Here is a 15,117-nt window from a genome sequence, read left to right as displayed (position 1 = left end):
ATACATTAACGCTCTAAAGTCAGTAGAAAGAAATGCATTCATTCGAGTCCTTTTACTTTTTAAATTTCTTTTAGAAAAATGCCTTGTTTTGTTTACCTCTTGTTTTGAGTAATAATATTTGTATTCTATGCACACTTACATCAGTTTTTATATATACCTGTCCTTTGGAAAAAAGAATTGTCAATAGAAGATGTTTAAGAGCTAGTTTGATATCCTTTACTCCACGTAAAGTATAAAGATTGCTTCTCCTACTCAGAGCAAATAGCCTGAGGGTATCAGCACAAGTCATTGTAATGGAGGGCTCTACCAAGTGAGCTTTTCAAATAAGATCATTCAGACAAAAATGATTATGCATTTATGAATAAAAGTAAATCTGCTTTCTAGGGAGTTTGGCCGTTGGAAAGTAAATAACCTTGCAGTTGAGAGAAGACATTTCCTCGGCTCCCCTCTGCCTCTTGCCCCGGAATTCTTCCGCAACATTCGACTTTTGGGACGCCGGCCCACCCTGCAGCAAATCACAGAGAACCTCATCAAGAAGTATGGGACACATTTCTTGCTGTCTGCTACTCTGGGAGGTAGGATACTTTCACGATATTTACACCTGTATGTGCTCATGTGTAGTCTGCATAAACCACAGAAACGTGTTAGTTCTAGGAGCTGTAGATGAAATAGAAAATTCAGGCATTTATTTTCCAGCAAATTTAATGAGTAATTATTAACTGCTTTTCACAGTGTTCACAGTTGTGGCGTAGAGAAATATCACTGCATATAACCAAAATAACATGCATTCATTATGTGCTTAGATATTGACCTCTACAACAGAGATGGTGTGCAAGTTTTGTTTAGAAATTAAGCAGTCACAAGTGGGTGTTATCACCTTGGTCACAGAGAGCAGGAAAGGTTTATTGGAAGAAATATTAGCTGAGATCACATTTTACTTCAATTTTAGCATTTATGATTGTAGTTGATGCATGATGTATAAAAGAAAAATGAGTAAATATCAATTATGGTTCCTGCTTTGAGATTCAAGAGTAATAGTTTTGAAATCTGAAAAGTGAGGAAAGCTGTTAGTTAATATTTTTAAATGTATATGATTATGGAAATGAATAATTCGGCCTATCAAATAACTGCTATTCAGGGGACATGCTATGCAATTAGAAAACCATGACAGTTTCCTAAAATGCAGAAATAGCCTCAAGTTATATATGCTTAATTTGACTTCAAGTTCCAATGGACTCTGCATTTCTCTTAGAAAGGAGTGCTACTCTCTCCTCTTATAAAAGGTATTGAAAAGATTGGGCAGGATAACCATGGATACTGAGAGTTCTGCTTCCTTAGAAAATTCTCAGCAAGTGCATTCCAGACACATAGACGACTCAATCCACAGCACAGGGGCCTACAGTATACCTATACCTGGTCTCCCTCCTTACAGGATTAGGCGTTATTTCTGTACCTGTCAGTTGTGTGTGTCAGCAAGTCATGTCAGTGTACTGTGCTGGAAGGCACCAGGTGTATTGCTGTTTCCATCTTCTGTCTGCACATCCAGTCATTACCTTTCTTCCTTCCTGACCTGTCCTCTACATACATCTTTTGGAGCTTGAGCCAGGGCACAGTCCTGTTTTAATTGAACGCTAGAATGGAGCCCTAACTACACAGTCGGGATTCCTTGCTGTGGATTGGAGGGCCTGCAGTCATGGTCCGGTACCTGTGCTCCTCCCCTGGGCTCTCCTCTTGCCGCTTGTTGGTCATCATGATCTTCTTGCTGTTACCTGCAACACAACAAACTGGGTTGCAGAGGGAGGTGACATGCAATTGGGAAAATGAGAAATGAGACGTACTTAGGTAAAAATTGTAAAACATGTGGCCCGAGAGATGCCCCCTTCTCCAGTGAAGGAAGGTCGACCCCAGAGGCTCACTGCCTTATGATTGTATTGAATTGCTCGGGAGTCACATTATAGGAATTGATGTTTCACAGACTTGGATAGCCATGCCCCCTGTTGGTGTTAACCAGCCAGTGCTTGATGACCAGGAAGCAGCAGTGTGGCCCACGTAGGAAGTCAGTGTGTGACTGTCTCAATAACGTCTGCAGCCCAGAACTCCTGTGTGCAGTCTTTCTTTGATTTTTGCCCACCTGAGGACCATTGCTCAGAGTTTGACCCTGGTCCCAGGCACCACCGGTCTGTGAACTAAGACTCCAGACACAGTCGGCTCTGCACTTTCTGATCAGGTCAAATTGCTACATTTATTTTAGCTCAGGGTATAGTATAATGTAAATACGGCATGCATTTAAGTTACTGTTATTACAGGAGTATACGTGACCTATAAATTATGAAATACCATAATGATTCTGAAAAGTCATTCTCTGAAAACTGTATTTATTTGGCATAATAATGACATGGCGTAATGCAATGAAATCTGAAAAACAAAATGAGTTTAGTTATTTCCACAGCTTCTCCTGAAAATGAGGCCCAGTGTTTTTCACACTTACTAGGATTTATTAACACTGTTAAGAGCAATTTGGAGCACCAGGAAAAATTTCAGACCATGAAATGTATTTTCCAGGGAAGAGAGAGGAGTCAGAAGAAAGGTAGAACAGATCAGAAGGTACAAATAACACCATAGCAATTTTTCTTAATATTGAAATTACAATAACATTTCATTTTAATCATTCAATGTTTTGTTATTATGAATGGCACAATTTTGATTTTGCATTTTTTAAAAAGATCTATTTATTTTGGTTGCAAAGTCAGATATACAGAGAGGAGGAGAGACAGAGAGCAAGATCTTCCATCTGATGATTCACTCCCTAAGTGACCACAATGGCTGAAACTGAGTCAATAGGAAGCCAGGAGCCTCTTCCAGGTCTCCCACACAGGCGCAGGGTCCCAAGGTTTTGGTCTGTCCTCGGTTGGTTTCCAAGGCCACAAACAGGGAGCTGGATGGGAAGCGGGGCTGCTGGGATAAGAACTGGTGACCATATGGAATTCTGGCGCATTCAAGGCAAGGACTTTATTCACTAATTTCATTTTTGTTGTTGTTGTTATTTTGTAAACTGTTATTTCAAAACTCTTCAGGATTTAGTTGCTTCTGTAGCTGTTGCAGTGATACTGTCGTCTAGAAATTGTCTTCCTTAAGTTATCTGAAAGTCCTGTTCCAGGAGCTCCTTAAGGAGTCGAATGAAATTAACAAGCTCGTTTGCCTTTTAATCACTTAATAGTCCTTCATTTGATATTACAGTATTTCTATTAGAATTATAACTTTCCAAATATTACTTTCATTTTTCCTTAAGGAATCTCTTCTCGGTAATGTTACTAATTTAGTTAAAATGTATGAAATTAAGTTTCTCCAGGATGCAACCTACCTGTCATTAAAAGTTGTGTCAAGAATAGTTTCAGGCAATTTTTAAATTATTGCTATTGTAATTATACTAACGCTTTTTTGTTGCTAGAAACTTAAAATTTTATTTTCATATCTCTTATGCGACAGATCTGAAACTCTGTTCATACTGGTTTTTTCTCTTTTTTAATGGAGATTTTAGGTGTTTGAAAGTAGCTTACCTCTCTCTTCCTCTCTGTTTCTCGTTCTGCTCTCGCAATTGACTAATCCCAAGGATTCGCTATACCAGCATACTACAGATGTTATGTATATCAGGGAGCCTATTAAATAAAAAAGCCAGCTTCAAAAGTTGTTGTTTTTTGAGTACTTAAATTTTCTACTAAATTTAAATACTTCCCAAAGTTAGTCGAATGTGAAATACTATCAATATCAAAGTGATGAAAGAGAAATACATGAAAAATGGCTTTTTCTCACAAAAATTATTTAGTGCATCATATTATTGACTTAGACATAAAACTTCAAATAGCATGTATGAAGCCTTTCATGGGATATTTTATGAGAGATCAAACAAGTGATTGAATTATCTTCCTGTGGGGAAAAATAGATTAGAAATTGCCTTCTTTGATATATATTATTTTTCTCACTATATAACTTTCAGACTATCAGTATAGTGATACCTCTTGCTTCTATTTTGGATAATAGTATCTAAATTCCATCACTGTTTAAATATCTAAAATAAGAATCATTTTAAAGAATTGATTTTAAAAAAGATTGCACGTGTTAGGCATTGATTTCTAGCTATGGAGTATATTTCAGGACTATTTTTGTAATATATTTCATTGAATTACAATATATGACAAACATTAAAATAAAACTATCTGTATAGTGAATATAGAAATACAAAAGAAAAAAAAAACGAGTGACTAGGCAAAACAAGCACAGCTGACTTTAGCAGGGGTGAGCTTCCTTGAGAGATGGGAAGACCTTCTCCAGGAGAACCACATCTGAGCCCTGGAGCCTGGGAAGGACAAACCACCGAGGAACCCAAACTGTTCCTTAGCATTTTTGTAGAAGTGTTGCAGCTAACATTTCATAGCAGACGCACATGTGCCCCGACCTCATCCCTCAGGCCACATAGGCATGTCCACCCTGTCAGAGACTGCCACCCCTCCTCTGTGACCCTTGCTCCCTCCAGACCAAGGCGGCAGGAGCAGGCTGAAGTGTGCAGATATTCTGGCCATTGCGCCCAGTAGGAGGGAGAGGGCAAGGTCATCTCCACCAGCCAGCCCCTTTCCTTCATCAGACATTTCATCATACTCACTGCTTTGGTGGGTGGAGCCAGATGCATAGTGACACTATTGTTCAGGCTAAACATCTCCCTGAAGAGATGAAAGCAGGGGAAAGCCTTTTTCTTAATGGAGATATTTGAAATTAGAGCAGATAATAATACAAGAAGATTGAGGGGCAGGTGTTGTATGGGGCACTGAGTTGCGCCTCTCCTTGGTATGCCAGTATTCTGTTTCAGAGTACAGATTCCAGTCCCAGCTTTGGCTTCCAATCAACTCACAGCTACTTTACCTCAAAACAGAGTTCACATGGGAATGGGAAGACCTGGATGGAATTCCTGTCTCCTGGCTTCAGCCTGGCCCAACTCTAGTTGTTGTAGGCATTTAGAAAGTGGACTGAATCTCTCTCTCTAATTCCTTTGCCTCCATGTCTCTCTCTGCCAAGTAAATATAAATAAATCTTAATATATACAGAATTGCTACTTTCTAGTAACATGTAAAGGTGATTTTATTCCGTGAAACATAAAAAACAAGTGCCATATTATCACTCTTTATGTATGTATAGTATCTTTAAAGCTATAATCAAATTTTAGCAAACATAACATACATTTTTTACATGTGAGTTATTTCTGAAGCTATTTTTCTAAGATACTCATATGAAAATGTCTGTTGCCACTTCACTCAACATACATTTTATCAGATATTTTTGTTTTAATTTAAATTCAGAAAACATATTTCTTATTTTGATGGGATGCGGTTAAATGCAGAAAACTCTGTCTTAGTCTATTGTTAGATTGAAAATCTATGTGATATATTTCCAGAAAAGTATTAAGTTACTAGAATGTTATTTTACATAATTAGGATTAACTCAGTGACCACAGTGTGTGCCAGTAATTACCTAAATCTACATTGTTTACTTAGTTTCCAAAAATAGCATTCCTGTATATACTTCTTCCAGAGAAAGAACAGAAGTTAGAAGCTAAGCACTAACAAAATATAGATAGAATGTTTATTAGCTTTTCTGCTTGCTGTATTCTCAACTATACTACACTTGATCTTAGCCAAAAGGCCGAGAAGCGATTGTATGTTCAATTATAAGATTATCCTCAATTATAACATTTATCTTTGTTCAATTTATGAACTACTACATTCCCACTTTTCTCCATGTAAGTTACCTTCTGTATATAGTATCTACACATGATGTTTAATTCTGTGTCATATGTCACCTTCTGTCAATATCACTTAACAGCTGTAGTTCTCATTTTTAATTGGTATCTACTTGGGAAGTACAAACTCCTTTTACTTTAGTTGAACACATTGAAGGAAATAAATCATCAATTGACTGCATGTATTAGTTCCAGAAGAAAAGAGGAAAAGAGTGCCATTCTGATACTTACATCATTATCTTTGGGGCAGGCATCTTGGTGTAAAACCTTAGGCTGCTCCTTGGAGTGCTTGCTTCCAATATCAAAATGCTGTTGGTCTTCCTGCTATTCCACTTTAGATGCTGGTGTGACCAGGAGACGATAGGTGATAGCTCAGCTCTGTGATCCCTGCCACCCATATGGGCTGCCTGGTGCATTTTCAGGGCCCTAACTTTCACCCAACCAGCCCTAGTTGTTTCAGGCATCCAGGAAAGAGTTAAGGTCGCTACATATTTTAAAACTAAAGCAAAACAAAGTATTCACTAATAGTTCTTGGGGATAATTGCATCACCTTCTCTTTCTTTGTTTTATTTTGCTAGTAAAGAAAATGAAAAAAATTCTCATGTTAGAGCAGTTTTCCTCCTTTGCAATGTTATGACATTGCAAATCAGGGAGTTTGTGTTAAATAAACAATGCGTTATGCAATACCAAGGTTTGGGAATGAGAAAGAGGCTTTGGAAAAGAAGAACCACTCTGAAAAGGTGTGCCCAGATGATTCAGGCATAATCAGAGGTGAGAGTGCTACAAACCCACCAAGAAGACATCTAAAAAGAAATACTGCAAAATAAGCCTGCCAAAAATGGAGGAACATACGCAAAAAAACAATGCTTCCAATGAATTTTAATATCCTACAAGGTGGCAGTTAACTAAAATGGTTTAAACTCATTTGTGTAAATTATTTTTTTAATGTGAATGGGACAGAAAAGAAGAAAGTGCAACTAAACTTACTAGATATCTGATGAATTTTTCTCTCAATCTTGTATACTCCGTATCAGTAAGGCAGATAAAATTAATATCCATTTAGCTTTCATTTACTTAGAGTCTTTGTTTACTTAAAAGAGTTACAAAGAGGCAGGGGGAGGCAGAGAGAGATGGTATGCTGGTTCACTCTGCTGATGGCTGCAGCAAGCAGTTAGGAGATGATGCTAAGGCAGGTGCTAGGAGATGCATCCAGGTCTCCCCTGTGGGTGTGAAGGCACAGACACTGGGCCATTATCTGCTGTTAGCTGAGCATTTATCGGGAGCTGTGTGGGAAGTAGAGCAGTTGGGACATGAACTGCACACACATGGGATGCTGGCAAGACAGGCAAAGGTTTACTTGTTACTCATTTTAGACAGATATATTCTGAGTTACGTGTGGTAGTGCAGACCGCCAGCTTTCCAGAAAGGACCACTCAGAACACTAACAAAGACCAGGCACTTACTAATGTTGATCATTTATATGTGGTTTAGCACCTCATTCCTTGATGGTGGCCAATGAAACAACAGTATCAACACAACTCTAAAACTAGTTACAAATGCAAAACTCTTCAATTTCATCTCAGATTAATAAATTGGAGCTACATTTTAACAAGACCTCCTGGTGATGTATATTTACATTAAGTGTCAACAGCACCATGGAGAGTATCTGTATAAATTCAGAGCTTACCCAGCTGTTTCAGAAATGTCACTTTTGAGAATAACCCTTATAAAAGTAATGGCAAAAATTTATAGCTACGTTCCAAACTGTTTAAAAAATTTAACGATAGCATCATTTGCAAACAGCTCCATAATTATAATTGTGTTTTGCTCAGGGTGGATTCATGGCCACTTCACCTAAGAGCTCGCTATTTCTAAGTAGTACAGGCTATGATATTGTGCTCCCCGGAGTGTCAGGGTACCTGGAAAATCATGCTTAGAATTTACCAGTGTTTTCTTGAAGGTAACTGCATAATCTTAAGGCAAGTTTCTTTCTTTTGCAATGGCTGTGAAAGTTGAGCTGCTTCCTTCCCATAGTATCTTACTGGTGCCAACTGGCATTATGCCAATATGTCTCAGAATTGACTGCCTTTATAGATGTGGTACTGTTTCTTGCCAGAAAACTGCTTCGCTAAGAAGCTTTTCTTGTGCCTGTTTGTTTCTGAATCACTATGTTTTTCCCCGTATAACACTGTTAGTAGATTAATATATTGATGTTACCAGGCAATTGTACTTTTGACATTTTGAAGGCGGGTAATTGGTTAAGTAATGAAAGCAAAGTGGAAATATAAAGCTGAATATAGTTTCAAAAAGACAATACCTCAGATAGCCTAAGACCTAAATATAAGGAATAATGTACTTTATATCTAAAATTGGGACAGAATTATTATGTAAAAATTGCATCAAAAGTCAAACCCACCATTTCATGTAAAGTGGGTTTGAAGGATTTCCAGCCAAGTGCATTGTTTACATATAAGTAAATGTCACACCAGAGCAAAATGGGCATTCACAGTAATATTTTCAAGTGTAAGGAGATGGAATATTTCACACAAACACTTGGTTCGTGGATAGAACAGATTATAGGGCAAGACTATGCAAGAGCTATAAACAATTATAAAATCAAAATGAACAAAATACATAACAATCGGTGAAGAAAATATAAGGATACCAGATCCAAGTGGATTATGGCAATACTTTGTTGTAGTGGTTCCTGTTGGCAGCATGGTGCCCTGGGAGTCTTCCTGTGTTTCTTACAGGGAATCCACCTGCCAAAGATGTCTCCTTTGTTATGTGCTCTTCTCCTGGTGGAGGGAAGGAGCCGGAGAACAACCACAGATATTTGTCTGCCTCTCCACAAAGCACTCTTCTTTCCTGAGTCAGGATAAGGCAATGTATTCAGGAACTCTTGGTCTTTCTTTCATACAGTGAACCACAATTCATGTTTGCATGTGCACATCAATGGTTTCCTTTAACCGATTTAATTATTCTCTTCTCTACCTACTGGTTCTGATGTTTTCGACCATATGTGTGAGAAGGGAAATTGAGAAAATCTAAATGATGAGTAAATAGTATGAGCATTTTTTTAATTCTTGTTTTTCTTGAATATAGAGAGCATTTGACAACAGCATAGGAACATCAAGTCATTGTAAAATCTGTGGCACATGAAAAATGCTGAATCCTATGAGTCAATCATGGTTTAACTACAACATTGTGACTCTTTGGTTGGCTTTGCTGTCCTTTGCATCTCACACTTCCTGTAAGCATCCTTCAATATGTGCATTTAATTTTCACCACAAAATTGTAGTCGTACAAGACACAGCTTACATGAGTGGAGTAACCACATCTTTTTATTTCAGTGGTCATTAATCCATTTTATTTTCTAACAGAATATTGAGTTATTTTTAAATAACATTGTGCTTTTACAAAATTTGCGGCTGTCTTGTATGACCCATGTCATGATTACAAGCTTCAGCTGGTTAAAAATGAATAAAAATAACCTCTAAGCACAAATATTTTAGATTATTAAATGACAGCATTTTGTTCTTCAGATCTAAACACTGTGAGCAAATGTACAAAACTAAAATGGAATTTTATAGTGGAAGAATAGAAATCTGTAGAATGAATTACTCCTTTTTAAGGCTTACAGTAAAAATTTCAAAGACACGTGAATTGGAGTTTGGTGACATGTATTTGTAAGCATCTCTTAGAGGAAAGACACAAACATCTCATTATTTAAACAGAGCTTGCCAAAATGTCATATGTTTAAACACCCATACTTCACAGAAGTTGAAATTTAGTGAAAGGTGACTAATTTACATTTTATAGTCATCTGCATTTGTGAGGTTTAAAACATGGTTTTCACTAAAGAACAATTATGGCAATCTCACTTTTAAATATAAGCTGCCTGGATGCTTTGCTATTGGGAAAACTTTTGCATACATGAATTATTGCTCCACTGCAGAGAAAAACATGAGGAAATCATGAGTGGATTCTATTTTAAGTGGCTACTGCAAAAGATAATCTGATATCTTTAACAACATGACTTATCTTGACTTCCTAGAAATAATTTGGGTAAATTAGATAATCATCTTGAAACTCAATATCTAAATAATTTTAAATGAAAACCTGAAAAGAAAGGAAATGAGCATATTTTATAAGCCAGATGTGTGTTTTGCTAGATTCTAGGGAAGATTCATATTGTTTAACCATCCCAAAGCAATGCAAGGGAGATGTGAATGTCTTTGAGGTTCTGAAGCATAATGTCTAAGTGTGGGAGCACTTGTAACTTGATCCCAGCTCAAAAGTCATCAGGCAGAGAGATGCATAGGTGGTTATGATGTGCCCTTAAATGCACATCATTTCAAACCATTGTTTTTCCTTCCCCTAGTATGTCATGCTACTTCCAGAATGCTTTGACCATAGCCAATCGACTAAGGAGAAGAAAGCAGCAAGAATAGTAGAACCATGTATTTACATTTATAACAGAATTTGCTTGCTTTTTTTCCCTATAACCTGAAATCTATATTTGATCTTAGTGTAGAAACAGGAAAAGATAGTAACTTGTGATTCATAAACAAATATGGAGACTTAGAAATGACAAATAAGTATTTTTGATTCTTCTGTAATGAAAAATAAAACATCTTTTTAGTCACAATGATGATTTTAGACCACTTTCCTTGCTTTCATCTTTGGCTGCTTTATCCCTTATCGGTATTGTTGCTCTGACACTCAAACAGAATGAAATAAAATGTCCCGAGACATGTCATTTTCTAAATTGGTCATGGAGCAGTCCAATATTTATGAGCAATTTTTAATGAAGTCAGTTTGATACACTTTTTTAAATTAAATAGATGCTCATTTTCTCTTTGGTGGTGAGGTAGGACTCAACTAAGATCCTATATTTTAAGAACTAATTGGTTGGGCCTGTGCAGTGGCCTTGTGCCTGGGGTCCTCTCCTTACATATGCCAGGATTCCATGTGGGTGCCAGTTCGTGTCCTGGTGATCCCACTTCCCATCCAACTCCCTGTTTGTGGCCTGGGAGGGCAGTAGAGGATGGTCTGGGGCCTTAGGAACCTGCATCCATGTGGGAGGCCAGGAGCGGAGGCTCCTAGCTCCTGTCCTCGGATCAGCTCAGCTCCAGCTGTTGTGGCCACTTGAGGAGTAGAATCAGCAGATGGAGAATCTTCCTCTCTGTCTCTCCTCCTATCTGTATATCTGACTTTCCAATAAAGAATGGATAAATCTTTTAAAAAATAATTGGTAGATGGATATCTTCTATCCATTGGGTCACTTCCAAAATCTGTGGTAGCCATTCTAGACAGACTGAAGGCTGGAGTCTGACCATCTGCATCTCCTGTGTGGGTGTCAAGGCTCAGCTATTTGAATCCCTGTACACAACTTTGCCAGCTGCATTAGGAAGAAGGTAGATTGTACATGGAAGCAGTGAAGACTGTCATTCTGGTGTGACACTCAGATGTCGGTATCTCACACCTGATGTGCCACAATTTTTGCCCATAAACTAACAGGAGTTCTATTTTAAAAATGCAGAATATTTTATTAAACCAGAATCATAGAAAATATGAATGTAAAACACTGTTTGGGGAGATATTTATTCCCAGCATGGATGTTGGTGGTAGGAGAGCATTAATGAATTTGTGAACAAAGTGAAAATACAGCCTTCATTTCAAATGAGACAAAATAGTTCGAATTATTAGCAATGTCTGGGTGAAGGATGAGCAGCTTTATGAGGCTGTAGAGGGTTGGACTGAATGCTAACAATTTCTGAAGCCTCACTATATTCTAGTCGTATTCTAAATCCTTTATGGAAATCTGCTTCATGCTTCAAGCCACACTTTGAGGAAAGACTTATTGCGATCCAGTTAAGAAGAGGAAACTGAATCCAAAGTTGTATGTTTTAAGATGACTCAATTACTAAAGCCAAACCAGTGTCACAAATCAAATCTACCTTTTGGTAAAATTGTAATACTTACACTTAAAGTATAACTAATACATCTACATTTCTCAGTCTTCCAGCACCTCACAGCCCGGGGAAAGAATCTCTTTGAATGGTTTAGAGGTCTCTTCCGCTCTCTGGCATCAGCTTTTCTGTTAATGTCTGGATGCCTGCAATGATGAGAACATTCTGTACCATACAGAAGGAAGCAGAGTGACAATTACTCTCTCAGTATATGTAAATGGCCTTCTCGCATCTGACAAAACGAAAATGTTGTTAGTTGAACCAGTGTTTTGAATCTAATATGCTACTGCATTTAAGAAGATATTATAGGGCCCAGCACAGGGCTCTAGTGGCTAAAGTCCTTACCTTGAATGTACCGGGATTCCATATGGGCACCATTTCTGATCCCAGCGACCCTGCTTCCCATCCCAGCGACCCTGCTTGTGGTCTGGGAGGGTAGTCCAGGGCAGCCCAAAGCCATGGGACCCTGTACCCACATAGGAGACCTGAAAGAGGTTCCTGGCTCCTGGCTTCTGGCTTCAGATCAGCTCAGCTCTGGTTGTTGTGGTCACTTGAATCATGGGGTGGAAGATCTTCCTCTCTGTCTCTCTTCCTCTTTGTATATCTGATTTTGCAATAAATCTTTTTTAAAAAAGAGAATATATATATATGATTCTAAGTGAACGTGCTCATAGATATGTGTAGAAAACATTGTTAGAGCAACAAAGCTGAATTTAGATGATTTTTCAAATTATACATGCATTTTTAACTTGAATCATATGTTAAATACAGTATCACCTGAAATTCTATTTTCATCATCATGTTAGCAATGAAGCTACCAGTTATTTAAGAAAATTTGCTTTATGCAATAATCCATTTTAGGCTTGTACCTAAAGTAGAATGAAGGTTGCAAATAGCTTGCCATTATGACTGTTTTTCCAAAAACATTTCTTATCTCATAGTAGGGACTTGCACAGTGACTGCTCATATGTAACCGTGTGTATACGCTCTGATAGTACTGCTATTCACGGATACAAGGAAACTTGATTCCATGTCATTTTATTTCCCATCAGGATAATTTTCACATTCAAATTATTGCTGTTTACTCCATATAATTGCTTTTCTATCCAATGTATGAATGGTAACATTGTCCCGTGCTTATACTTTTAGTGATGGCTTTCTTCTCTTTAATTTTATAGAAGCTAAGATTTGGAAGCCCTACATTCAGTGCTGAAACTCTCTATCAGTCAGATCTTTCATCCAAAAGTTGTTTTCCATTCCCTCCGTTCCCTCTGTTGCTCTTTAAATAAACATTTGCATAAAATTTTGGCTAATACTTCCAGTGAATTTTTTTCCTTTAAGTTTAACAAAAACATAGTTTCATTTATTTCTGTTATCCTCATGAACATCATGTGTTCCTATGTATGTCTTTTTTTTGACTTAATGTTTTCCTAATATTTGACTTACACTGCTTGAATTATCTTACATTGTCATGAGATGTTAGTGTTTTTAATTTTTACTGCAGGATTCTTTTTGCTGTTGGCAAATTTGTGATTTTACATCAGTATTAATAGCGTGATTTTAGCTGTATTATGTGAGATTTCTGGATAGTTGGGTCTTTCATCCATGTGGAAGGCCTATTCTTTTCTGTTATTTTATAATGCAGTCAGTGAATGATGCTATATATCTTTCAAATTTCTTGGAATAAAAATTGGTTCTTTGTATCAGAATGCATGGATACAATTTGCAAATATTATCTATACTCTTAAAAGTAGAGGATTTTTCTCTATTAGCAGTTGAGGTTTATATTTCTTGATCAGTTTTAGCTCACTGCCTAGAGATTTCAGCACTGATTGTCATCATGTTTTCATCCACACCAGGTATTTAAAGGGTTGAAAATGTTGTCAAAATCTCACAAAATCAGCGATGTACGTTTATTACACCTTTTTCTGCTTCATGGGTCGGGTGGCAGTGGTAGCGATTTGCAAAATTGAGTTAATTATGGGCTACAGTAATTTTATTTCTCTTCGTTGAATGATGTTGGCTTGAATTCAACACTATTTCATGTCAAGATCATCGTGTTTGCTTCCTTTTCACTGGTGATTAGCAATGAATGTATACCACTCTGTATTTACTCTTAGTCAGGTGAGCTGTCCTGTGGATCGTGCGTTTCTAGACCTCCACACCCTTTTCTTCCTGTGTGATTCCACTGAAGATTTGCTTTCCTCTCTTACAACCTAGCGCATGGTTGAATATTTCCAAAGTTCATTGATGTTTCTGAGAGGCAGTCATTCAGATTCCCATAATTTTGATCATTTTGGAGGATTCAATGATTTGGCAATGATATGTTGCTGGTTTTCATGGGCCTTTGCTTTGGTTACTTTTTGCACAGCTATTTGTCAGGTAAATATTCAATAGTGTGAAAGCCGGCATGGATTTTGTTTAACAAAATTGGAGCATTGTAAATTGGATTAGTGTTTATGTACTTTACATTGTACCTTTGAGAATTTATTGCTACTACCTGTTTTCCATGAACTCTGGTGATTTCCACAGACCTGATTAATATGTCAGTTTTAACATGTAATAGGCAGGGGATTTCTAAGTATGTTTTGTCTAAAAATTTAAATTTATGTGTTTCTCCACATGTTTAAAGCACAAGTGAAAACTGCTGATAATTTGCCATGCTTCCATTTTAAATACTCTTTTATGGTAATAAATAATTCTGAGTAAATACAACTTCCTAGTGTGTACTATCTTAGTTTGCTGCTGACCATGCATAATCAATTGTGTGAGAAGAGTAGTGCAATTAAAGAAATTGTTCCGCCAAAGCTACATACCTCACACGCACTGCACGCTTTGCTGGTACCTTTCAAGAGCAGCGATCTTTTGTTCGGTGCTGGAGGGACGTTCATTAAAAAAGGCATCAGTGTTTATCACTCCTTTAATTGTATTCACAATTGACGCTTCTCCATTTGCATGCATGTGAAAGACAGATTTTAACTAGATAATGAAATAATTTAAAATATTATCAATACAGGAGAGGAGTCACTCACAATTTTTGTGGACAAGCGGAAGCTGAGCAGGAGATCTGAAGGAAGTGACTCCAGCACCAATAGCTCTTCGGTCACCCTGGAGACACTGCATCAACTAGCAGCTTCCTATTTCATTGACAGGGACAGTACTCTCCGGAGACTCCACCACATCCAGATTGCATGCAGTGCGATCAAGGTAAGATTGGGGTCAGACTACAACTGTCTTCTTCCCTTGTGAGTCCTGCTTCTAAAGTGCGTGTCTTTATATTTACTTAGCACACTATCTAAAACAATTGTGTTTTGAAAATATGTATTTCTAACTTTCTATTGTTTATATATTTGG

At 37.4% G+C, this 15,117-nt stretch overlaps 1 protein-coding gene and 1 pseudogene across 1 annotated transcript in view; one reads left to right on the top strand and one right to left on the bottom strand.

Moving 5' to 3' along the window:
• Positions 1 to 15,117, top strand: part of BRINP3 (BMP/retinoic acid inducible neural specific 3) — a 402,242-nt gene that overhangs the window by 198,007 nt on the left and 189,118 nt on the right. Inside the window, exons 3-4 of the mRNA XM_004578813.2 lie at positions 385 to 575; positions 14,780 to 14,970. Coding sequence (XP_004578870.2) covers positions 385 to 575; positions 14,780 to 14,970 — 382 coding nt within the window. The remainder of the gene's footprint in view (positions 1 to 384; positions 576 to 14,779; positions 14,971 to 15,117) is intronic.
• LOC118759205 (U2 spliceosomal RNA) lies at positions 5,590 to 5,703 on the bottom strand (annotated as a pseudogene).

Source organism: Ochotona princeps, chromosome 10, assembly GCF_030435755.1.
Source record: "Ochotona princeps isolate mOchPri1 chromosome 10, mOchPri1.hap1, whole genome shotgun sequence".
Lineage (NCBI taxonomy): Eukaryota > Metazoa > Chordata > Mammalia > Lagomorpha > Ochotonidae > Ochotona > Ochotona princeps.
Note: the sequence above shows the minus strand (reverse complement) of the source record. Positions and strands in the feature narration are given on the sequence as shown.